At 40.1% G+C, this 27532-nt stretch overlaps 1 protein-coding gene across 1 annotated transcript in view; it reads left to right on the top strand.

Moving 5' to 3' along the window:
* Positions 1–27532, top strand: part of HSD17B2 (hydroxysteroid 17-beta dehydrogenase 2) — a 74143-nt gene that overhangs the window by 25594 nt on the left and 21017 nt on the right. Inside the window, exons 2-3 of the mRNA XM_027850540.1 lie at positions 4571–4783; positions 9176–9361. Of these exons, the coding sequence (XP_027706341.1) occupies positions 4571–4783; positions 9176–9361 (399 nt within the window). The remainder of the gene's footprint in view (positions 1–4570; positions 4784–9175; positions 9362–27532) is intronic.

The following is a 27532-nucleotide window of genomic DNA, read 5'->3' as shown; positions in this document are numbered from 1 at the left end:
CCTGTTTGCCTCAGTTTCTTCATCTGTAAAATGAGCTGGAGAAGGAAATGGCAAACCACTCCAGTATCTCTGCCAAGAAAACCCCAAATGGGGTCACAAAGAGTTGAACATGACTGAAATACAGTAACAACTAAAGGTGGGAGAAGTCAGAGTATGTTAGAACAACAAGAGAAGGCTTCAGGGTAGAGGGAGAACTTCATCTGGGCTCCAAGAGATGATCAGGATTTGAATAAGGCAAAAGGGGTCATGAACATCATGAACAAAGACTTGTAACTGAATCTTTTTTTTTTTTGGAGGCAATCAGGGTTAAGTGACTTGCCTAGGGTCACACAGCTAGTAAGTGTCTAAATCTGAGGCTGGATTTGAATTCAGCTCCAGGGTTGTCACTCTATCCACTGTGCCACCTACCCACTTAGCTGCCCCTTGTAACTGAATGAGTGTACTTCCTGATATTGCTGCTGGAAGAGAGGATAAAGGAGGCTGCAGGGGCAGGGATAAATAGCTTTCTTTTCTCACCTAAAGTGTACCATCTACCCAGATATTGCTTGGTACTAAGGCTAGGAAGGAGTCTTTCTTCCAGTATAGATAGAATAGGGGGTTGGGTGGGAGGGGAGGGTGCTGACCATCACCTTTTGTGAGCAAACCCAAATGATTCCAATTTCTTCCCAGAGAGCTGCTGATCCCATGCTCAGGCTCAACTTGCTGGGTTGTTGATGAATTATGGTAAAAGTCTTTTGTCTCTAGAGAATGGATTTGGACTCAAGTGTCTTCTTCATTAAGAATAGCTAGCACTTATATAGCACTTTAAGGTTTTCAAAGTGTTTTCCACAAGTTATCTCATTTGATCCTCACAACAACCCTGTGAGTTAGGTGATATTACCACCCCCACACTATAAATAAGGAAACTGAGGCTATGGTTGAGTGACTTGTCCAGAATCACACAACAAGCAAGTATCTGAGGCAGGATTTGAACTCAGGTCTTCCTGACTCCAAATCCAACACTATCCACTCCTCTCTATTACAACAATAACAAAAATAACAACAATGATGAGCATTTACATAGTACTTTAAGGTTTTCAAATAATTTTATAAATATTAACTTATTTTATACTTCTGCCTATCCCCCTGCAATTCTTTCTGCCTCATCTTGGGCAGATGGTGCAGTGGATTCAGAAAGACCCAAGTTCAAATCTGGCCTCAGACACTTACTAGCTACGTGACTTTGGGCAAATCATTTAACCTCTGTCTGCCTCAGTTTCTTCAACTGTAAAATAGGGATCCTAATAGCACCTATCTCATATGGTTATTGTAAGAATTAAATGAAGTAACATTTGTAGAAGCACTTAGCCCTAGTGCCTGGCACATAATAGGCACTTAATAAAGGCTTATTCCCTTTTTCCCTTTCATACTCTGAACTTCTATTGAAGGCTGAGCAAAGTTCAAGTTCAGTTTGGTTCTTCAGGATTGGCTTTGAAGGTAAAGGCTGAGCTCCCTAATTAGGACATCCCCAGAGGGTGTTGAAAGATCAGGCTGGGTGGAGCCTGATCCTCAGTGCATTATTGTTCATTGCTCCCATGGGCATTCTGGAGCTGAGTCAAAGGGATCAAGTGGCCCCTACAGTTTGGCCTCTGTTTAAGAAGCAGTGAGCGTGAAAAGTGTTGAGTGCTTAGATATGCTGTTAGATGAGGTAAAGTGACATCCCGTAAACAAAACAAGACTTAATCCTCAATCAAACCTAATGAGGTAGAAAGGAAAGGGTTACAAAAAAGGAGTGAGGGAAGTGTAACTGGAGTTGCTATGGAGTTGCCAGTTGGGAGACTTGCCCCACTTTTAGGGATGACTCAGAATCTCAGCCATTGTTCCCAGCTTCATTGGACTACCCCTTGACTCCCTGGTCTGTGTCAGGACTTTATTCCCTCTCATGGACACCCTCTCCCTACCACCCACATTAAGCCTGGAAGGCATTGGCCACTCGAGGATAGCCAGTATAACAGACCAGGGACCACAACCTCAGGCTGGTATCTCAAATTAGAGATTGGAATAGAATTCTGGTACTCCATCTAACAATTAATAAAAAGGAGACTTGCCTAATCAGAGCAAGGGAAGGCATTCAAAGTGAAGAGAGACTATTTGACTGGGGATTTGGTGCTGATTCAATTGAACACGAGTTCTCTATTTATGAGTTAGAACTGTTGTGGAGTTCCTCATGTTCCCCCCAGCCCCACCCCCTCAGGTGACCAGGAAAACACTTGAACAACCAGAACCTTAGTTCTCTAAGCCAATTAAATCTCAATGACAGTTTCAGTACCTTTTAAAGGAAAGAATAGCCCAGTCCAGGGTGATGCTGTTAGATATTTCTTCTACCATACCCAGTTACCTATAATGGTACTATCAGACTTTCAGCACCTTTGGAATGAAGGGGACAATCTTTGTGAGGAAGGGGTAAAGTGAAGGTAAAGTGAAGGAGTTGGACCCCATGAACCTCCGAGTTCCGTTCCAGCTCAAAATCCATGACTATGGATTGTATAGTGATTTAGAGCTAGAAGAGACCCCAGTAACCATAGAGCCTAAACCTTTCACGGTAGAGATAAGGAAACTGAGGTGGGTGTAAGCTAAATGACTCACCCAATAGCCCACACACAAAGTTCCAGAGGCAAAATATTAATCAAACTTGTCAGACTCTAGAGGCAGTACTCTTCCCATTACAGGTGGGCTTCTTGATCATCTGAGTACAAAAAAGACCACATGGAACTCTAAAAATGCCCCGAGGCTTGACCAGTAGAACAAGTTGGGCAACTTAGAAGCAGTCCCTGCTCTCAAAGAGTTCAGAGTCTGATTGTAATAATATGTAAATAGTTTTATACAAACAAGATATATAAAGGGTAAATTGGAGATAATCAACAGAAGGAGGGAATTAGTGGATTTGAAGGAAGTTAGGGAATCCAGGAGGCAAAGATGAGGAAGGAGGGTATTTCAGACATGGGGAGCTGCCAATGGAAATGTCTGGAGTTTGAAGATGGTAGTCTGTGCAAGGAATAGCAAGGAGGTCAATGTCACTGCATTGCAGGGTACATAAGGTGTAGGAAAATTGGACAGGTAGGAGAGGGATAGGTTATGGATGACTTTAAAGGTCAAACAGATAGATAGTTTTATAATTGATATTGGAGATGGTAGGAAATTGAATAGAGAGGTGATGTGATCAGACTTTAGGAAGATCACTTTGGTAGCTGAGTGGAGGATGGATTGGAGTGGGGAGAGACTTGAAGCAGGCAGATCAACCATCAGGCCTGTAGTCCAGATGTGAGGGGAGTAGGCCATGTGCTGGGGTGGTGTCAGTATCAGAGGAGAGAAGAGGAAGTATACAAGAGAAATTAGGGGAAGTAGCTCAGTGAATAAATAGGCAGAATCAATCCACAGGACTTGGAAATTAATTAGATGTGGGGGATAAGAGTAGGGAGTTGAGGGTGACACCTAGGTTGTGAGCCTGGGTGATCGGGAAGGTAGTTAGTTCCATTGACAGTAATAGGAAAATTCAGAAGAAGGGAGAACTTTGGGGGAAAGATAATGAGTTCAGCTTTGGACATGTTGAGTTTAAGATGTCTGCAGGACATTAAATTCAAGATGTCCAAAAGGTAATTGGAAATGTAAGAATGAAGTTTAGAAGAGTAGTTATTGTTTATTACATAGATCTGAGAATCATCAGCATAGAGATAGTAATTGAATCTATGAGAGCTGATGAGATCACCAAGCAAAACAGGACAGAAGGAGAAGAGAAGAAGGCCAAGGAAGGAGCCTTGGGAGATGTCTGGGATATGACTGTTGATAGGTTGGATTTCTTCCTCTGAAAATGCCTGTTCATATCCTTTAATCATTTATACCTACTGGAGAATGGATCTTTGTCTTATAAATTTGAATCAATTCCTTACGTATCTTGAAATCAAGACCTTTATCAGAGAAACCTGTTGCAAAGATTTCCCCCCCTCAATTTTCTTTCCCTTTAATTTTTACTACATTATATTTGTCCAAAAAGCTTTTAAATTTTTTTTATCTTCACAGTAGTCCATTTTAGTCTTGTGTGATCCTATCACTTATTTAGTCATTAATGATCCCCAAATGAAAATGATCTCTTTCAGGAAAATCCCTTGTGAATTTAGGATTGGTCAGCCATGTGCTATGGATATAATTCATTCCTCTATGCTTCAATCCTGGATTCCTTGAGCCAATCATCAAATGTCCTAGTCTTGGTGGAATTTTTAATAGTACAAAGCACCTTTCTATGTAGCTGTCAGATAACACACTGTCCCCCTCCCCCCCACCTATCAAAGGGAGAGGGGAGAAAGGAGACAACAATAAGATGACAGAATTTAGAGTTAGAATGGACCTGAGAGATCATCTCTTTGAACCATCACCCAAAACAACAATAATTCAATCCAATGCCGAGTTATCATCCTCCAAAGTTTGCTAAGATACCCCCTTTCTTCCCCAAGGGCTACTGCTGGAGAGGATAGGCTCTTTCTTGGGCTTGTTTTGGTGGTGGTCCTCACCTGTTGAATTGCTTGGTTCCTTTCAGGTGGAGATTCTGGGATTGGCCATGCCCTGTCAAAGTACCTGGATGAGTTGGGATTCACTGTATTTGTTGGTGTTCTGAATGAGAAAGGATCTGGAGCAGAGGCATTGAAAAAGAGCTGTTCCAAGAGAACCTCAGTTTTCCAAATGGATATTACCAACCCAGCCCAGATTAAAGAAGTTCAAGCTCGAATTGCAGAAAAGGTGCAACACACAGGTATTGGGACCCTACTATTGTTCTAGAGAAGTGACATGTTCTCCTTCTGATCATGTGACCTAAGTATTTGATAGGCCATAAATGGGGAGCAGTTTGGAGAGAAGCTGAGTCATCAGCTTAATAATTTGTGTCCCTTAAACTGTTCAACACTTTGAAGTTTGGGTGGGGAGGCCCTTTTTCTTGATAACAGGAAGTAAATATGCAACTAGTTACAGAATCATTAGAATTATTATTGTCAATTAGAATCATTGGAAGAGATGTCAGAGGTCACCCAGCTCAATCTTCCACTTAATACAATAATCCCCTCCACAGTATTTCTATTAACTAGTCATGAAGTCTCTGCTTCAGCACCTCCTTGTGAGGAGGTGCTCACCGAAGTAGCCCATTCTATGGTCAGACAAATGTAAAGGTTAGGATTATATTCCTTCCTTGACAGGAAGTATGGTACAATGTATAGAGAACTGACCTGGCGCCTACTCTGTGACCCCGAGCAAGTTAGTTCATTTCTTAATGACCCAGGCTAATCTCTCAAATTATAAAATGCAGAGCAGGGACTGAGCTGCATTAGAAGAGGTAATTTCTTTATTGGGACTACCTTATATCAATGAAATCATGTCTCATTCCATATTTTCCTCTTATATTGAGTAGAAACCTCTCTCCTTCCACAGTGGGTATAACTTCTGCCCACTGGTCATAGATCTACCCTCTTGAGTGACTTCTAATCTTTTAAAATAACAGTCCCTTAATGATTTTTAAATAGCTACAAGGTCTCCTCTAGGTCTTCTCTTCTCTAAACAGAATAAACAGTCCTGATACTTTCAAATATTCTTATATAACATAATTTCTAGACCCTCTACTCTTCTGGTGATTCTCTGCTGGGTGCAGTCCAGTTTCTATCAAAATAAAAAAAATTTACTAAATGTCTACTATGCTAGTCACCAATGGAGATAAAAAGAGAAATAAGACACAATTTCTTTTTTTTAGGGAATGAACTTAAAATTGGGGGCACTGACTTAGACCCTGATTTCAGCTCTTCAGGTGTTCTGATCAGTTAGCTAAAAAAAATTGTGTTGAAATTGGCTAAAAAAATCAGCTGTGTTCAAACTTCTGGTGATAAGCACTTTTGTAGGATCTTTTCAGCTTGTTGGGACTTGTTGGGACTTGGATTCCATTGCCATAGTCTTTGAGGACCCAGGTTCATCTCCATGCCACCATGAGGCATCAGGGGAGGACCTTTGGTGGAGAGAGAAGATGATACATACACAAATAAATAATTCAACAAGCACATATTAAGTACTTAATGTGTTCCAAGCACCATACTACATTCTGGGGATACAATGAGAAGAATGAAAAGTCCCTCCAACAGCTTACATTCTATTGGAAGAGATAAAATGTACATACATATATATGTATATATATTATATACACACATACATACACACTCACACACAATTTACTATTTGGAAATGTCCTTCTTAATATGTGCTGTCTGGAATTGAAAGCAATGTTTCTGCTGTTGTCTGACCAAGAGAGAGGATTATCACTTTCCTCATTAAGTTCATGTACTGTATAAAGAGCACTATCTCTGGGTCCAGAAGACCTGGGTTCAAATCTTGTCACTGATGTTTATGTGATCTTGGCACATTACCTCATTTCCCTAGGCCTCTTCTGTTTTTTTTTCCACCAATAAAATGAAATGTTTGGCCTAGTTGGCCTCTGAGAACCCTTCCTACTAGGAAGCCTAGATGTAGGCTTGCATTATTCTTCATATGAATCTATGATCTCATCAGTAAGGTTATTTCATCCAGTGGTACAGGTTGTAATTCATCCATGTTGTCTCAATCTGTGTGATCTCATCCATGTCTTTCTGTAAATTCTTCACTCAGGATTGATGGTATCCAACATAGTATACACAGCTTCCTCTGGTTCTGTAAACTATACTGACATTACTGAAAACTAATATCACCTTCTCTTTTTTAGTAGATAATATACTGTTCATTCGTATTACTCATTTTGATCTTGCAGTCAAAACTACTTTTTCCAAATCAAAATGCTTTTATGTCCCTATGTCCCTAATTCTATACTTTTGTATTTTACTTTTTTGAAACTAAGTGTAGAGCTTAATATTTTTTATTATCAAATTTCATCTGACTCATTGATGCCCATTCTTTCAGTCTGTTGGTATATTTTTTCTATCATCTATCTTTATCAGTCATTATTTTCATTTTATATCCTCTAAAAGTCTCCTCATCTATTTTATCAGTCATTATTTTCATTTTATATCCTCTAAAAGTCTCCTAAGACTGAGAAGCTGTCATCTATGTCTTCATTCAAGTTATTGGTAAAAACAACATGGAATAAGATGACAGAGGATGTACCTTTAACATAGCACTAGAGACCACCCTCCAGGTTAACATCAAACCATTAATCAACCCTTTTGGGGGAGGGAAGGAGGAGTGTGGTATGCTAATTCAACCAAGTGTGAATCTTTCCAGTACTCTTAGCCAGTCCACAGTTCTTGAGCTTGTCCACAAAGCTGTCATGAAGGCTTTTGTAAATGTCTCGCTGAAATTCAAATGACTTTTCTATGGCATTTCTCTGCTAAATCAGTCTTGTAAGCTTGTCAAGAAAAGAGATGAGTTTAGCCTGGCTTGTTATTAGTGAACCCATGTTTGTCTCTGTTGAACACTATTTCCTTTTCATAGTTCTTGTAAACCATTTCACTAACAATTACTTCCATGATTTTGTGAGAAGTTTCAAGCTTGTTAACCTGTAGTTTCCAAAATTCCCTTTTCACCTTTTTTTTAGAAGCTGTTGCATTGTGTCTCCAGTTCTGTGGCATTTTCTTTATTAACAATGCTAACATAACCTTTGAGAAACTAGGGTCATGTCCTCTCTATGGCTTATATTATATCCCAATACTGTCTTATTTTTTATACAGATTACCTGGACATATAATACAATAAAGAACATTATATAAGATGAGATGAAATAGCACTATAACACTGATACAAGTAATTGTAGCAATAAACCACCTCTTATCAATGTAGTTGAGCTAATTCTGGCATGAGGCCACACAGGCTATTCTGTCTAAGTCAAGAAGGAGAGAGCTCTACTCAAAATTCATGGGCCACTGTGGAGACTTCCTCTTGTTCTTCCTCAGATCAACTTTGAATGTAGGAGGCCCCATCCTGTTAATAACAGAAATTAACCCCTCCTCAATATACTCACATTACTCATTGCTATCATCTTTTCCCCTTTTTATGAGCCCTATTATTTTGAATAGAAGGTCTGTTTATCCAGGCCTAGTCTCTATTCTGAACTCCATTCTCATGTTACCAATTACCTTTTAGGCATTTCAAAGTGGATGTGTCACAGGCTTCTCAAACTTAGTGTGTTCAAAATAAAACTCATTATGTTCCTCCCCATCCAAACCTATCCCTCTTCTGAACTTTTTCTATGACTTTGTTCAGAGTGTCGCCATCTTTCTACTTTCCCAGGTTCAAGGTCTTACTATAATCTTCATTTTTTCTCTTTTGTTTGCTCCACAAATCCAAAACACTTTTTAAATCTTGTGATTTCTTTCTCTTCAGTTTCCCTCACATATTTTTGCTTTTATTGTATTCACACAGCCACCTCTCTGAGTCAGGCCCTCATTGCTTCACCTGGACATCAGTAATAGCTTTCTAATTAGTCTGTCTCCCTTAAGTCTCTCTCCACCTCAATCTACCCACCACACCATGGACAAATTCATACTCAGTAAAATCTCTTGGCTCCTTATTACTTCTAGGACCAAATAAAAATTCCTATGTTTCACATTTAAAGTTCTTCACAACTTGGCCCCTTCCTATTCTTCCAATCTTTTAACACATTGCTCCCCTCCAAGCATTGTAGAGTCTAGTCATACAGGTTCACTTGCCATTCCTCTGTCTACTCTGTATTTATCTTGTATATACCTATTTATATATTAGGATGTCTCCCTCATTGGAATGTAATCTTCTTGAGAGAAAGAATTTTTTTTGTTTTTTTTTTTTTGTTTTTTGCTTTTTCTTTTGTATCCCTAGTGTTTAGCACAGGTCACTTATTACCTTCAGATTAAGTTAACGTGTAAAGTGCTTTGCAAACCTTTAAGACCTATGTAAATGGTAGCTACTAATTATCTATGTGACCTTGGCTTGACCAGCTCAGACTCTCTTGGCCTAAACTTCCTAATCTGTAAAATGAGAAGGTTGGACTATATGGCCTCTAAATTCCTTTCTATGGATCCTATGACTCTGTACATAAGTTTCAAACCTTGGTCTTCTGGTATTGAATCTAACATTCATTTCTTTTATCTTGGACATGCTAGAAATTCTGTTTCATATTTTCCCAAATTCCTTTTTTTTATCCCAGGATTATGGGCTGTTATTAACAATGCTGGGATCTTGGGCACCATAGGAGATGGTGAGCTTCTTCCCATGAATATCTATAGACAGTGCATGGATGTAAACTTCTTTGGAGCTGTGGAGGTGACCAAGGCCTTTTTACCTCTCCTCCGGAAATCAAGGGGAAGATTTATCAATGTGAGCAGTATGGCAGGTAAGTTGAATTTGCACCCTTGCTTTCCTTCCCACAAGCCCAGATGATCTCTAATTCAGGAATTCAGCATTCTTTCTTGTCTGGGTAATAGCCAGAAATGGGCTCTACCCAGAACCTTTCAGGAATTGCAAAATTCAATAGTCATCAATTAAATCCCACTGATATTAATATGGTAACCTTTCCCCACATTTATGATATTGGGTAATATTATAATAATATGGAGAGGCAGCTCTACTACTATGCCTACTATATGTTATGGATAGAGAGCTGATCTTGGAGGCAGGAAGACTTGGGGCAGCTCACTTCTCAGTGTTTCAGTGTAAGGATACAATATTTGTAGCAGGGCAGACAATTTTGCCAGCTCTTCCAATTGTAAGGACAAATGTAAAGGAGCTGCTGTCTTCTGCCTTGATATGCCAATTGTAGGGACACAAACCCTCAGAGACAATACTGAGGTATCAAAGAAAGAGGGTCTCATGCCAGCCTGGTTGTGTAAGTGTAGGTTTATTAGGGCCTGTTGGGTTAATTGGGGGAGTTTACTCATGAGACCCAGTCCTTGGCAACAGGAGGACAGAATGGTGTGATGGATACCCACACCAAGCCCCGTTCAGGTGAGAAATTATATAGAAACAGAACAAAGAAGGCATAATGCCAGGGATGGCCCATGGTCGTGTGCAAGTGTTCCCACGAGATACGTTGGAGCTTCTTTTGCTGTTTACATTTATTCAATGTAGTTTATATTAACTGTGAGACTTGAGGTCACATTCCCAGGATCAGGCTGCCAACGTATGCTCAGGAAACTCTCTAAGCCCAGAAATAGCACAGTAGATACCAATTTGCTTTGGTGGAAGGACTTTCCTCCCTGAGAATATCTATGCTGATGAAATCACAGCAAATAAAAAATAACAGCTCATGTTGTTATAGCCTGAAGAAGTTTACAATCACTGTTTTTCACATCAGCCCTATGAGGGCTGACCTACTCAAAACTTATTCTTTGCTTATACTTGGGGTTTATTTCCCAGTGTTTTTGTTTTATTTTTGTGTGAGATAAGAGCATACGCATGATTGTCCCCCTTTTACAGATGCCGTAATTTAGGACCAGAAAGGTTAAATAATGTGCCAATATTTACACAAGAGGTAAATAATGGAGCTAGAATTTTCACCCGGATCTTCTGACTAGAAATTTAGCTTCCTCCCCTACCCGACTAAGTCCGGGAACAAGAAGTCCAGGCTCCACAGTCTATTAGGTAATCTAGTCATTCAGTAGACTTCAGTCTACTAAATAATCTGATGTTATGCTAGTTTTTATTAGCTCAATTTGGTGTCTCATTTTTCATTGGCAGGGACTTTGACATACAATCCTTACCAAGGTTTAGTCATCTCAATTACATAGGCTTAAGGGCAGACTGGGTATTTTATGAATTTCCTCTTACCCTATTTAGAACAATTAGAGCATAGTCTTCTTTTTTTTTTTATGTCTGAGTCTTTGTCCCTTGGTGTGGATAGGCAGGTATGGTCAGGATTAACCAGTGTGTTTTCTGGGAGCTCTTTCAGCTGGGGCAGAGTGGGGCCAGGTTGGTCTAGGTTGGGCCATGTTGTGAATAGATCTGTGGGAATGAAACTGGGTCTGGAGCACAGTTGTTGAAGTCACACCTGGTGGGTGGGAGGGATGATAACTAAAAAGTATAGATGAGAACTGAAGAGAATTTGGGGCAAACATTTGTGTAGGAAAGAAGATGGGAATTCATCAATGGAGTAAACAAACTACCTGAACTGGGCAGGTGGCAATCTAGGTGGGAAATAGAGTTGGTATGATGGTACAGACCAAGTTAGGAGTGAAGTGGTAAGCATGGGGCCACCACGCTGAGAAGCAATAGCCAGTATCTTTTTTCAGAAGGGTCATTGACATATAGTCAGACATTTCTGTCAAAAGCTTTCTTTTAACCAAGGAGACACATTCTGGGAAGTACAAAAAGTAGGGTTGAGTGGAAGGACTAAAAGGCCCCAGTTTTACTAGAATAAAAATTTCCCTATAGTCACAAAATTATAGAGTTCTATCTAGGACAAGCTGTGTTTGAATGGGAATGTCCTCTACTAACTCAAGACAAGTAGCCATCCATTCATTTGCTTGAAGGCATCCAGTGGGAATGCACCCATTGCTTCCAGAGACATCCTCTTCCACTTTTTGACTTGGGACAAAACCTCACCTCTCTCTGAAGGCCTTTTTCTTAGATTAGAGGTAGATGTAGAAAGGGCAGAAATAAGTCTAGAATGATTTACTATAGTCAATTTGGTCTAGGAGATCAAGCAGCTGTATGTATATGAGTGTATAACAAACCCAATCGCTTCTAGGGGAGTGTCAGAACCAAGGGCTTTTGTGGAGCCTCATAGCCAACTATAACCCTGGAATATAGGGTCTGGAACTTCTGTGGGAGGTGCAGACCACAGAGAACACTGATGTGTGAGATCAATCTAACTAGGAGGGTATAGGCATGGTCAATGGCACCTGGTTAAGAAGAAAAGTCCTAACCTTAGTGTGGAGGGACTCTGTCTAACTTTTATTAGCTGAGTGTGTTCTACCTGTGTGTCAATTTTATCTTTGCACATGTCCACAGGGGACATTTTATGTAATTAGCATAAGATTTGACAATCCTGTACTCTGTATTACTGGCAAAAGCCCTTACTGAAACCTACCTAATGTGACCCTAGAAAACCAGATTCCTTGGCAGTTGTAATAATGTGCATTAACGACAAGAAAAAAATTTTAAGTGCCCTTCATGCCCTGCCCCTGTGCATTGCACCCTAGGCCACCTCCTTACCTTGTCTCCTCTAGTTCTGCCTCTGTCTTTCCAGCTGTAATGTAAGCTTCTTGCAGAGTGAGGTTGAGTAATCAATCACCTTCTCTGACTTGCCAGCAGTGTGCCTGAGCACTGAGTACCTCTTGATACTCATTAATAGAGATTAAATTAGCAGCAGAATGTTAGTCCTAAAGAATCAACAATCAGCAAGTAATTTTAAGTGCCTACTATGTGTCAAGCATTATGCCAGGTGCTGGGGATACATGATACACAAAGCTGATCCCATCATGTAATCATTCCCAGGCTAATGAACTCTGAATTACCTTTGGTAGTTCCTTGAAGGGGTACCTTTGAGAGGGTCAATCACTACTGGCTGACCTCATGCCTGGAATACTCTCTCTCTCTTTGCCTCTACCTCTTGGCTTGCCTGATTTTCTTCAAATTCAGCTCAAAGCCTACTTTGTACAGTATACCTTTCCTGGTCTCCCCCATTGATAGTCCCTTCTTCTCCCTGAGATCACCTTCCATTTACATTGCGTCTATGTGCATAAGTGCTTGCATATAGCCCCCCAACATCAGAATGTAAGGTCCTTGGGGGCAGGAACTTTTTTTTTTTTTGCCTTTCTTTGTATCCCCAACTGAGTGTAGTGTCTGGCCCATAGTAAGCACTTAATAAATATTTGTTGACTGACTGATTGCTTCCTGTTCAATCAACCTCCCTTAGAACTATCCCTTTCTCTCAATTTGATCCTCATATTTGCAGCTATTTTTGGAAGCTTAGGCCCTGGTACCTTGGGTTTGGGGATACAGCCTTGAACCTGACCTGGCCTCTCCTTTTCTGATTAACCTGAGCAAAAAAGAGCATCAAGGATCAGTTTTCTGAGTGTCCCTTAGACCAAATTCCTCTTATGCCAATCCTTAAATGATTTCAGGCTACATCTCAAATCGAGGTCAAGCCCAGGACTCAGAGAATCAATGACTTCCAGAAACATCTTATAAAAAAGTGCCAGCCATTTGGGATGGAATGGTCTCACACTACCTCCCATCAGCGATGTGCTATAGGGTGGGATATGAGTGCATGGGACCTCCCAGGGGCATCTCCTCCTCTCAACACACATATCTCTATCATACAAACAATCATGTGGTATCAACCCAGCAATAGATGGTCCTTCCCTAGGAATAATGATGCTAACCTTTACAACCTTTTGAAGAAGCTAATTCAAGTATCACCCCCATTTTATGATCAGGAAACTGAGACTTAGAACTGGTTAAATGACTCGTCCCTGGTAGTAAGTGTTAGTGTTGGGCTTTGAGCAGGTCATTCTTACTCCAAGTCCAGCACTTGATCAGCTTTGCCACATTGCCTCAGGTAAAGAGAAAGAGATCAGACTACTATCATAGACATTCCTGAGTTTCCACATCTGCAAAATGAGAGTTATACTAGATAATTTTTAAAAATAGATAATAGGAATTTATTATATCATGTTATTATACAAAATATTTTAATTCTTTTATCAACAACCAGTGAAGATCAAGGAGAGTGGCAGATTTTTTTTTCTGAACTCTTATGCAATTGACAAATTGTATTTTCTTGATAACTTGTGGAAAAATCTATCTATTCAAAAATACAACTAGTCAATAAAAAGTTAAACAGTACAACCTAGATGTCCATGTGTGACATTTAATTATAATGGGAGCTTCTTGTGAGTAGGGATTATTTCATTCACTTTATTTGCATTACCATGCACTAGTTAATTGCTCTGCTTCTTTCTATCTTGACGTTCCAGGATTCTATGGATCATAAATTTAGAGCTGAAAGAGATTTTAGACTTCATCTAATCTAACCCCTTCATTTTATAGATGAGGAAATGGAGACCTAGAGAGGCAAGTGACTTGGCAAGTTACTTATTCAAGGTCACACAAAAAGTAAGTTCCAAAGTCAATATTTCAACCCAGATCTAATAAACTATCTTCCCACTATACCCATGCTGTATTCCTCCAATTGAAGAGTCCAGGATGAATTTAATGTGATTGGGTAGTGCAGCCCAGAGTGAGAAAGGACGCTTTAACTGGGGAACCATTTAGACAGCCATAGGGAGGGAGGCAGGAAGTCATGGAGCACTAGGACTAGAAGGGATTTCTTTTGTTGTTGTTGTTTGGTCATATCAATTGTTTCCAACTTATTGTGACCCCATTTTGAGATTTTCTTTGAAAGATACTGGAGTGGTTTACCATTTCCTTCTCCAGCTCATTTTACAGATAAGGAAACTGAAGCAAACAGAGTTAAGCGACTTGCCCGAGATCACACAGTCAGCGTCTGAGGCCAGATTTGATTTCAGGAAGATGAGTCTTCCATGACTCCAAGCCCAGCACTCTATCCACTGTACCACTTAGCTGTCCATAGAAAGGACCTCTAGTACAACCCATACCTGAGCTCCTGCATCCCTTCAACAGCTCCTCATCCAGTCTTCATTTTAATGTTTCCACTGATGGGGAGCCTTCTACTACTTCTTCAAATAATTTCTTAGAACACTTGTAATTATTAGGAAATTTGTCCTCATGTTAAGCTGGAATCTGCCTCTTTGCAAGTACCCTTTGGGGTCAAGGAGAACAAGTCTTTTTCATGATAGTCCTCTAAATACTTGGAGACAGCTATCATATTCCTTCTAACTTTCCCCTTCTTTAGACTAAACAAACATACCAATTTGCCCAGAGAGTTCCTCAAGGATGGACAGTTTTCTTATGAGTAGAGCTCAAGATATAGTTCTAGTCTTTAGATTTCTAGTTCCAGGAATATTTGATTAGAGCCATTCAGCTCTGGGTGTGCCAGGCATAGTGAGCAGGAGAGACCGGAAATGCCATTATCATGTCTTATCTTTTGGGCACCAGTGAGATCGTTCTTATAAGCGAATGCTGATTGTTGCTGGAGTTGTGAACTGATTCAGCCATTCTGGAGAGCAATTTGGAACTATGCCCAAAGGGCAACCAAACTGTGCATACCCTTTGATCCAGCAATACCCCTACTAGGTTTGTATCCCAAAGAGATCATAAAAAATGGAAAAGGACCCACATGTGCAAAAATATTCATAGCAGCTCTTTTTATGGTGGCAAAGAATTAGAAATTGAGGGGATGCCCATCAACTGAGGAATGGATGAACAAGTTGTGGTATGTGAATGTAATGGAATACTATTTTGCTATAAGAAATGCTGACCAGACAGATTTTAGAAAAAGCTGGAAAGATTTCCATGAACTGATGCTGAGTGAAGAGAGCAGAACCAGGAAAACATTATACACAGCAATAATAGCATTGTTCGATGATTACCTGTGATAGACTTAGTTCTTCTCAGCAATACAATGATCCAAGACAATTCCAAAAGATTCAAATGGCAAATGCTATACACATCCAGAGAAAGAGCTATGGAGTCTGAATGCATACTCTTTTCACTTTTTTGCTTTTTGTTTTTTTGTTTCTTGTGGTTTTTCCCTATTGTTCTGATTCTTCTTTCACAACATGACTAATGTGGAAATATATTTAACATGATTGTACATGTATAACCTAAAAAAAAAATAAATGAATGCTGAGTGTTGGCAACGACTATTTTCTAATGACAATGAATGGAATTAATCAGTCTACAGATATAATACTATAACTTGTTTACTTTTTAAAATGATTTAGGCCTATTTTCAGATTTTATTTCATTACAATTAAAGATATTACACTTTGGAGAAAATGGCCATGTTGATAGAGAGAGGAGGTAGTACAGATAATTCTAAACAGTGGATAATTACAAAATATTCACTATTTGGTCTAAAATTAGATGATTTTAGAGTCAGCAGAAACAGGCACAATAGGTATAGTTGCAGAGAGGCAACCATAATTCTTAATAAAGGAAGAAGGTCGTTTCTTCAAGTACATTTGAACAGGTAGTGCCAGGCTATCTTCACTTTCCTCTCTCCTCTTTTTGTGACAGGAGTGAGCAGGAGAATGCTGTGCACGCACAGTACCTGGATATCAGCAACAAATCTGACAAAAAATTGTCATGCCTCCTTTATGAACATGATAGACATGGGCTAGATGACACTATTGATAGGTGGATTTGGAATTAATGAATAGAATCATTAATAGTTCAATTTTAACTTGGAGGAATATGCAAGAGACCTATCCTTGGTTTTGTCAGGTCAAGTCAACAAGCACTTACTATATGTCTGGTACTGTATTAAGAGCGAAGTATACAAATTAAAGGAAAAAAAGAAAGACAGCTATCCACATGGAGCTTATATTATAATGAAGGAAGACAAAACAAAAAAGGGAACTGAAAAAGGGAAGGAGGAGTAGAAGTTACCCGTGCAGGGAACATGCTGGTGAAGTCAGGAGAATGAAAGATTCATGGTCCAGGGGTGGGGAATCTGTGGCCCTCTAGGTCCTTGGGTTTGGCCTTTTGACTGAGTCCAAGTTGTACAGAACAAATTCTTTTATTAAGGGGCTTTGTTCTGTGAAGTTTGGATTCAGTCACAGGGCTGTACTTGAGGACCTAGAGGGCCATATGTGGCCTCGAGGCCAAAGGTTCCCCACCCCTGGCTCTGGGGCCCTCCCTCAAAATGAAAGCTGCTGGAAGAACTCACCGATGGGAGATAGAAGCCAGAGGGCTACAGAGAGAAGGCTGTTGAGTCATGGTCAAAGCCTGGTAAAGAAGGTGTTCAACATTTTTATCAATTGCTTTGGTGAAGCTTAGCTGACATAATCATCAGATTTTCAAATAAAATAAATCTGGGAGACATGGCTAATGCACTGGATTAGTAGAATTAGTATTCAAAAATACCCTGACGGCCTACAACGGTGCACTGAATCTAATAAGATGATATTTAGTAACATAATAATACTTAATAATAGCTGACATCTACATAGGGCTTACTGTGTGCCAGACACAGTGCTACATGCTTTACAATTATTATTATTATTTTTTTGGGTGAGGCAGTTGGGGTTAAATGACTTGCCCAGGGTCACACAGCTAGTATGTGTCAAATATCTGAGTCCAGATTTGAACTCAGGTCCTCCTGACTCCAGGGCTGGTGCTCTATGCACTGTGCCACCTAGCCACCTCTGTGCTTTACAATTATGATCTCATTTGATTCTTACAACAATCCTGGGAGGCGGGTGCTATTGTTATCCACATTTTACAGATAGGAAACTAAGGAAAACAGAAGTGAAATAACTTGTTCAGGGTCACACAAGTAGTAAGTGTCTGAGGCTGGATTTGAACTCAGTTTGTTCCAACTCCTGGGCCAGTGCTCTATCCACTTCACCAACTAGCTGCCAGTAAATGTAATATCCTACACTTGTGTTAAAAAGAAAAAAATTCAGTTATGCATGTACTGGATGAGGTATGTCTAGATAATAGTTCCTAACTGGAGTCAGGAGGAACTGAGTTTAAGTCCTGCCTTGTATTAACTATCTGTGTAACACTGAATGAGTCATTTGACTTCTCTTAGCCTCCGTTTCCTCATCTATAAAATGGGGATAATAACAGCATAGGACTGTTATGCAACTCAACTGGGATAACACATGTAAAATGCTTTGCAAACCTTAAAATTTTATATAAATGCTAGCTGTCATCATCATTATAAAGATCTGGGGCTTTTAGTGGACTGCAATCTTAATATGCGTCAATGTAGCATGTGACAAGGGTGGTGTGATCAGAAGCTGTATTAGCACCTATATATGTTCTAGAATGTTTATAGCAGTTCTTTTTGTGGTGGCAAAGAACTGGAAATTGAGAGGATGCCCATCAATTGGGGAATGGCTGAAAAAATTGTGGTATATGATTGTGAGGGAATACTACTGTGCTGTAAGAAATGATGAGTGTGATGATTTTAGAAAAACATGGAAAGGCTTGCACAAAATAATGAAGAGTGAAATGAGCAGAACCAAGATAACATTGTATAGAGTAATATATTATGGTAATATAATAGTAACAGCAATATTGTTTTAAGAGCAACTTTGAGTGAATAAGTCATTTGAATATCCAAGTTAACTACAATGGACATATGAAAAAAGACACTATTTGCATGCAAAGAAAGAATTGATAAAGAGATGTATATATAGAATAATTTTACATATATTTACCTATTTGTGCCTAATGGTAGCCATTTCTAGGGTGGAGGGAAGGGGAGGGAAGAAAAAAAGAAAGAAAAAGAAATTTACATGATAATTTTGTTGTATATTTGAAAGGAATAATGAGTTGTGCATAGTAGGTTTGCAGTTTCATGTACAATCATCCTTTTTTATTGTACCATGTTACGGAAATGCTTATTTTATTCCATAAATTAAAAAAGACATAATATAAAAAAAGAGTGGCATAATGTCTAGAATGAGGGAGGGAAAGTCCTTTGCCCAAGGCAGATTGTTTCAGGAGTACCATGTTCAGTTTTATAGACCACATCTAATGAAAGACATTGCCAAGTTAGGATGTATCTGGAGGAGGAGGACGAGAATGGTGAAAGATCTTGAAGGTGACCATGCCGTATGAAGATTAGTTTAAAAACCTATGGCTTTTTATTTTGGAGGAAAGAAGATTCAGAGGACCCAAGGGATGTGCCCTTGAATATTTGAAGGCCTGTCATAGAGAAGAGAAACTGAGTTACTTTGTGGCCCAGAGGGCAGAATTATCAGCACTGAGCCCAAGTATCAGAGTAGATTTCAGCTTGGTGTAAGGAAAGGCTGTTCAACATTTAAAGCTATACAGTGGGATTGGCTGGATTCTGAACTGAAGGTAGATCACTAAGGGGATGCTGTGCAAGATTTCTGCTTTGGGTGTGTTTGTACAAGGTGTTAGAGGGCCTTTAGCTTTCTCTACTATCTATTAAGCAATCCTGGTTCCTTTGGCTGATTGTTGGGTGGCATAGTCACCAATCTCTTCACCATCCTGGTTGTCCTCAATCTTATTAGTGTTCTCTTTTTGAATGCAGTAATCAATCAATCAATAAACATTTTTTAAGCTCCTACTGTGGGCCAGGACTGAATTCAGCACCCCAGACAGGGCCTGATCAGGGCAGAGGTGAAAGAACTGTTACCTTCCTTATTCCTGACCCTCTTTATCTGTTAATACCACAAATCATTAACTGTGGCAGGCCTCCCATATTACTGGTTCTGACAGAAACTTTGGTCTTCGATAATGAAGTAGGAGACAACAATTAGGAAGCTTTGATCTGTGACTCACTGATGGTTGATCAAGAGTATTTATCTGGAAAATTCCCCTCAGAGAAAGTGGGTTCTCACATGTTTGTAAAGGAAATTGGGAACAAAGGGGAGAAAAGGGTGGAACCCAGTTGTGTTCTGGTGCATTGCCAACCACCTCCTTTGGCCTTGTTATTTTGCCAAGCATCTGTTTGCTTTCCTCTAGTGTCACTCAGGTTACACCCTGCCTGATCTTTAGTGCTTGGCCTAGGCCAGTGCCAAATGCCCTTTCTCCAAGTGCCAGCCTTGTAGGAAGACCAGTAATTCTTAAGGCTGAAAGATACTTCCTTCTAATTGTCTACAGATTTCCACCTTCTGTAAACTCAATTTAGAGCTGGGTTTTTCTGTTAGTTGTGTGGAAAAATGACCATGCCCTGTTTCTGATTTCCAGCATTGCTTACTCTATATGTCTTTTTTGAGGCACTTTCTGTATTTATTCATTTTTTTTCCATTTTCTTTCATTCAAGGAGGAATGTGGTACAGTGGATAAAGGGCATAGACTGAGAGTTAGGAGAACTGGGTGCAAATCCCAATGTTGCCCATTATTCGCTGTGTGATCTGAGGCAAGTGATTTCTCTCTGAGTCTCAGTTTCCTCATATAATAACAATAGCTAACATTTATATAATGCTTACTATGTGCCAAGCACTATGCTAAGTGCTTTATGATTATTATCTGATTTGATCCTCATGACAACCCTGGGAGGTAGGTGCTATTATTAAATCCATTTTACAGATGAGGAAACTGAGGTAGATAGAGGCTGAGACTTTTCCAGGATCACACAGCTAGTCAGTGTCTGAGGCTGGACTCCAGCCAGGTCCAGTGATCGATATATCCACCATACCACTTAGCTGCCTCAAAAATGCTTGCCCAATTGGGTTGTTGTGCCTGGCACACAGGAGGCCCTATAAAAATGCTATTATTTTTACTGTGTCAAATAGCATTCCTAGAGACAAAGTTCCGAGCATGATTTAATCAATTTATGGTTAGGCTAGCAATAATCAATTAATTGAAGTCATTTTTCTCTCTTGGTTACTAAAGACCCCATCTAAGAATCATAGGGTCCTTTGAATCCAGGTGTCTCTTCCTTCTGATTGACCTGACTGTACATTATCCGTACCTCCCCTGGCAACCATAAGGCAACTGATTGGTAGATGGGTTAGCTTTCAGGTGTAGCTGACTACTCCCCTCTCTGACACTCAAGGAAGGCCAGTTGATTCATGAGAGACAGCTGCCTCCAGCTGAATCCAGTTTTCACTGGCTTGGTCTCTTATCTGTAGACTTGGTCACCCCAAACTTTGGTGAAGGAAAAGCAAGTACACATGAGTCATCTCCTGGGGAGGGTCTTACCTCAAACTGGCTTCTGTTCAAGGGGTAAACAGAAGTACTCCCTTAACCCGACTAGATAAGGAGCAGATGCCTTGGAGGCTGAGAACGATTACCTTATTCTGTTACCCCATTCAGAAACTGCTTGTCCTTGAGAAAGTAGGGCCTGAAGAAATGAATGGATTCACAGAGGGATATTGGTATAAAAAAACTCCAAGACCAGTTTTCCTCATTACTAATCCTATCTCTTGATGTCAGACTAGGGACCCCTGGCCCCCCTTGGGGAGACTACTCTCTTGAAACACTATTGAAATGTAAAGTTTTATTAGTCTTCCAGATGCCTCATATAAATCAATCAGTGTTTCATCAGTACCTAACTTTTGCAAAGCTCTATAGTAGTAGGTAGGGAGAATAAGATGTGGCCCTTGCACTTCTGGAGTTAAAAATAATGATTTACAGTTTTATAGGGCTTGAATTTGAATAAATGCTTTCCTTATAAAAGTAACTCACTAAGATAGGTTGTGCAGCTAATATTAACCCCACTTTACGGAAGAGGAAACTGAGGCTCAGAGGTAAAGCAATTTGTTCATGGCCGTAGAGCAAGTGTCAGGATTTGAATTCAAATCTTTTCTGACTCCAATATTCCAGGACAGTATACCATACCAGGAAAATGGATGACTTCCATCTAAATTGTCTTAGGAAGATCCTGAAGGTCACCTGGCAAGATAAGGTACCAGACACTGAGATCCTTTCTTAAGCTGAACTTCAAAGCATTCAAACTACTGCAGAAAGCACAGCCCCAATAGACTGACCACATTGTTTGAATACCAAACGTATATTTGCCTAAAAGACTATTTTATCAAGAACTCACACAAGGCAAGTGCTTGCACAGAGGTCAGAAGAAGTGATACAAGGGTACTCTCAAGGTGTCTCTGAAGAACTTTGGAATTGATTGTGAGACATGGTAGACACTCACACAGGACCACATCAAAGAAGGTGCAGCGCCCTATAAGCATAGCAAAATTGCAATAACTCAAAAGAAACTTGAGATATGCAAATTTGGAGATATCTCCACTCCAAATGTTCGTATGGACTATCTATACAGGCCCTGTGGTAGAGCCTTCTGAACTCATATTGGTCTGACACACTATACCTTGGCCCTGACACAGTGATGTCATTTTAGTCCTCTTAGAGCATGAAGGACAACAACCAACCATTATTAAGCACTAACATGGGGGGCAGGTGGGTAGTTCGGTGGATAGAGTGCTGGGCCTCATCTTCCTGTGTTCAATTCTGGCCTCAGACACTTACTTGTTGTGTGACCCTGGGCAAGTCACTTCACCCTGTTTGCCTCAGCTTCCTTATCTGTAAAAATGAGCTGGAGAAGGAAATGACAAACCACTCCATTGTCTTTGCTGAAAAAACTCCAAGTGGGTCACAAAGAGTCAGACATGACTGAAAAATGACTGAAAAAGAAAAGCAGTAGCTTTGTCCCGGGCACTGTACTGAGAGACGGGGTACATTACAAAAAAACAAACAAACAACAAACAACCCAGTTGCTGCTCTAAGAATCCTGATGGGGGAAACCACTTGTCAATAATTAAGTATATACGAGATGCATGTAGAATATATGAAAAATAACTTTAGTAGGAAAGGATTTTGGGTTGGGGTGGGAAAAAGACCTCCTATGCCATGTGGCATTTGAGATATATCTTGAAGGAAGCCAGGACTTGTAAGAAGCAGAGATGAGAAGCAAGAGCAGCCCGCTCACAGGGGACGGTTAGAGCCAAGACACAGAAACAGGAGATGGCATAGGAATAGTGGGGTGGGGGGGAGGTAATATGCCTGGATTTCTCATAAGGCATATGTTTAAATGAAACATAAATATGGTGGTTTTTAGAAGGTGTTGGTATAAAGGAGAAAATAATAGAGTAAACTTTAAAAATTAGTTTCCTCACACTTCTATACAAAAGAAATAAGTGGATGTAACAAATGGCCTAGTATTTCATTGACCTTGGACTGTTCTTTACCCCCAAACCTGTTTGAACCCCGGTTCAGGTAAAGTATTATTATTTTTTTAAATCAATTTCCTGAGTCTGAGATGGAGAAGACATGGGTAGACAGAAGTTTGTTTAAAGAAAGAGCTGGGCAGAGGCGAGATGGGCAAGTGCCTTGGACTCTGCATGGCCCAGAAGCTGTGCAGCCACTGGTGGGACCAGAAGTGGCACAACAAGCAGTGCAGGAAGACCCACCTGGGTACAGCGCTCAAGGCCAACCCCTTCAGGGGCACCTTGCATGCCAAAGGCATCATCCTGGAGAAAGTGGGTGTGGAAGCCAAGCAGTCCAATCCTGCCATCAGGAAGCGTGTGAGAGTCCAGCTGATCAAGAATGGCAAGAAAATCGCAGCCTTTATTCCAAATGATGGTTACTTGAACTTTATTGAGGAAAATGATGAAGTGTTAGTGGCTGGCTTTGGTCGAAAGGGCCATGCTGTTGGTGACATTCCTGGAGTCTGCTTCAAAGTTCTAAAAATAGCCAATGTTTCTCTTCTGGCTTTGTACAAAGGCAAGAAGGAGAGACCAAGATCATAAAGTGATTCTTACAATAATTTTTTTTCATTTAAAGAGTGTCAAAAAAAGATCTGAGCATTTTAGTGCATTGCAAATCCACATTGAGTCAACTGTTAATAATAATCTGGCAGTTAAAAGAGATAATTCTAATCAGAGTGTATCTGGAGTAGAGTGTTCAGTTCAAGGAAGACCCAAACGCTTATCTCTTACTTTTTCATAATATAATCTTATTTATTTCATTAAATATTTCTCAATTACATGTAAACATTTTTAAAATTTTAAAAAATTTTGAATTCCAAATACTTTTTCTCTTTCCTGCCCCTCCCCCATCCCTTGAGAGGTAATCATAATGGTTTTGATTATACATGTAAAATCATGCAAAACATTTCCACATTAGCTATATTGCAAAAGGAAATACACACAAAAACCAAGAAATACAAATAAAGTAAAAAAAAAGTATACTTACTTTGCACTCAGAGTTGATCAGTTCTCTTTTGGGAGGTGAAAAGTATTTATCATTATGGGTCCTTTTGGATTGTCTTGGAAAAGTTTATTTTGGAAAGAATGCCACATTTCTCCTCATGCACTGTCCTGTAGCCAAGCTGTCTTGATTGTTGTTCCCCATTCACAATATGCTATCTCCCATCACTGGGCCTTTGCATTGGCTGTGTCCCCCATGGCTGAAATGCTCTTCTTTCTCATATGTGCTTCCTGTACCCCTCATTCAGCTCATGTGCTCCTTCAAGAGGACCCTTTCCTAATTTCCCAGTTGTTAGTGCCTTCTCTCCCAATCACTTTGTGCTTTTGACATATATTCTATATTTACTTATCTGTGAGCTCCTTGTATCTATTTCTCCCTTTATAGAATGTGTGTTCCTTGAGTGCACGTACTATATTTTGTACTTTTATCCCCAGCACCTAGTAGAGTGCCTGAAACATAGTATAAATTCCTAATAAACACTTGAATAATGGATTTAAGGGGAAGCTAGGTGGTGTAGTGGATAGAGTCCTGGGCCTGGAGTCAGGAAGACCTGAGTTCAAATCTGGCCTCAGACATTTACTAGCTGTGTGACTCTGGGCAAGTCACTTAATCCTGTTTGCCTCAGTTTCCTCATCTGTAGAATAAGATAGAGAAGGAAATGACAATCCACTCCAGTATCTTTGCTAAGAAAACTCCAAATAAGTTCATGAAGAGTTGGAAATGACTGAGCAATAAAACGTATGTTGGGTTAAACCAGAGGATAGCCCAATTAATTACAATTTAAATCCCACATCTATACTCCCCTCAAAAAAGGTCAAGTGTTTCTCATGCTTATTTCAGAGGACACATAGGGCTGCCTGAGTAGATTGTAGTAACGGGAAACAGGTTTGTCAGTCAAGTATGTGAGGATGATTAGGACCAGGACTAAACATAGGAAAAAACCCTACAGCATGGGAGTTTAGAAAAAGTGAGTAGCATGGAAACTCAGGGAGGGACAGTGGCTATAGCTAAGCTTAAGCTTTGGGGGTGGGCGACAACACCCTTTTGTCCTGCTACTCCCCAATAAAGGGGTCTCCATGAAAACAGGTGATGACAAACCAAGACAGCCTGCACCAGAACTCAGAATCTTGGAATCACAAACATAATCTCAGAATCTCAGGATAATAATCATAGAATCTCATAATCATACAATCACAGTTGCAAAATCTCAAAATTTTAGAATCATAGAAGCTCACAGACGGAGGAGATCTTGGAGGATGCCCAGTCTAACTTCTACCTGAACAGACATCATCTCTGTAGCATCCCCAACAAGTATTTCTTCATTTTCCACTTGGAAACCTCTGGAAATGGGCAACTCACTATTAAGGTAGCCGTCCATTCCACTTGTAGATAGCTCTGATTGTTAGGAAGCTTTTACTTTCATTTAGCCTTACTTCAGTCTTGAAGGAGAAAAGAGGACACCAAGAGCAGCCAGAGGTAGATATAGGGGAGGTTGGATGCAGCTATGTCAGTGGTTTTCATAGTATGAGTTGGTAGTCTTCTTGCCCTGAACTCTAGGAAGGACTCAAAGTCATTGATCAGTCACTCAGTTCCTACAGTTGAGTTAACTATCCAACCCACCCTTCAATGGTCACTCCCTACCCCATCCCCCCAATTTTTCAAGATTTGCCTCAAGTTCTTCTCCAAGATGGTGTCCAATTCTCCTATGAATCTACACCCCAGAAGTAAGAACATACCATAACTAGAAATTTTTGCACTGTCGGTCTGGTGGCAGAAAAGGTACCCTTAGTTGAGGGGACAGAAAGGTGATCATTGTTCTATGGGAGGGCAGCGGAGAACCAACCTGAGGATACTAGCTGGAGTCTAGGCTGGGGAGGCTGCCACAGGGGGAGAGCAGGATGGGTGGGAGTGGAATTCAGGGACAAAGGATTGAAAGTTTCATCAGCACCCTCTCCATTTGGCATCTTGGGGCAAAGTCTGTCACCCCATCATTGTTATGACTTTGGTTAACCAATATAATTAGATTATTTCCTTAAGGTGCTGAATAGTATTGGACAATAATAACAACTCTTTTCCCTCTTTCGTGGCATAAATTCATTGGGTCATCCAAGAGAACCCTTCCTATCTGGCTAATATAGTGTATTTTGTGTTCCTCTCTCATCCTAGTCTATTTGTATCAAAGTTTTTTGTTTACACGGCTTATTGCCCCTATTAGACTCTTAAGTCCTCGGGGGCAGGAACAGCCCCTTATTCCTCTCTATATCTGCCCAAACTTGTATATCCTCAGTACGAGGTCCTGCATGTAACATGTACTTTTAAATGTCATATAAATAAATAAGTAGTGTTTTTTTTTCTATACCAGAGAAACTGGACTTGCCCTATTTTATACATTTTTTGATCATTCAAAGGCAGAACTGCTATGGCCTCAACTCTTAGGGACATCTGTTTTTCTCTAATCTTCAAAGTAGTAATTCAATTGTTGTCTTTCACACCCCAGATACTTTCATAAAACACCCTTGTCTGAACTGTGCCTCTAGTTAAAAACTCAACTGCTTATACTCATGTGATAATTGTTATGGGCTGCACCTTCAATTCAATAAACATTTATTGAATACATAGGTACCAGGCACTATGCCAGGTAGTGGGAATACAAAGACAAAAGTGAAACATTCCTAGCTGCCGATGAGTTTATATTCTACTGGTGTGTGTGTGTGTGTGTGTGTGTGTGTGTATGTGTGTGGATGGGGATCATGTGTATACAAACAGGTAAATATAAAATATTTTTAGATTAAACACAAAGTCATTTCAGGGGGAAGGAGAATGCTAACAGCTGGAAGTATCAGGAAGAATTTCATAGAGGAGATGGTACATGAACTGTAGTTTGAAGGAAAAAATCTGTGAGGTAAAGGTGATGAGCAAGAGCATTTCAGGATAAGGGACAGCAATTTGTGAAAAAGTACAGAGATGGAAATTGCAATGTTGCTGTTGGGAAACACTAAGCTGGTCAGTTTGGTTAGAACACAGTGCTTTGTCCTTCATTCTTGAAGAGGACCATGACATCAGGAAGATGATTCCATGACTTGCAAGCAAATTGGATTTAAGTGAGGGAGGGCTGTGCAAAGTCACCAGCCTCACTTTCTCTCCTGGAACCATCTGGGTCCAGTGGCCAGATAGCTTTTAGGACAACTGGAAATGGTCCAGTGGTTAGAACATAGAGTGCAAATAGGGCAGTACAGTATGATCAGTGTGAAAAGATAAGTTGGAGCTAAACTGAGGACTCTAAATTCCAGACAGAAAAGTTGATATCTTATTCTACAGGCAATAAGAAACCACTTCAGCTGCTTGAGTATCCAAATAACATGGTCATCTATGTGATTTAAGAATATCAGTTTAACACTTGTGTAGAGGATGGATTGGAGTTTGCTTCTTACATCCTGCTGGTCTAGTTACAGTACACCAGGAAACGACAGTTGTATTCATCTGAGGAGAAACCTCTGTTGTTTATCAATAAACTTGATTGTCCTTGACAGCTAATCTGTCCTTTATACTTCCGGGTCTTAGGGCAGATGTTAACTGACTATTTTGCTTTTCCGCATTTTCCTAAGAAGAAGCAGGATCTGTGGATTAGCCCATTTGGAATAACTGGGCTCTACAGTTAGCAGACACAAGGCACTGATTAAATCATGGGCTTTGGAGCCCTAAGAGACCCTAAAAGTCTTTCCCAAACTCACTGGCATGATAAATATACTTATTTGTATTAATT

This window comes from Vombatus ursinus, unplaced genomic scaffold, assembly GCF_900497805.2.
Source record: "Vombatus ursinus unplaced genomic scaffold, bare-nosed wombat genome assembly UNPS02009062.1, whole genome shotgun sequence".
In the NCBI taxonomy this organism is placed as follows: Eukaryota; Metazoa; Chordata; class Mammalia; order Diprotodontia; family Vombatidae; genus Vombatus; species Vombatus ursinus.
The sequence above is the reverse complement of the archived record's forward strand: the minus strand, read 5'-3'. Positions and strand labels throughout refer to the sequence as shown.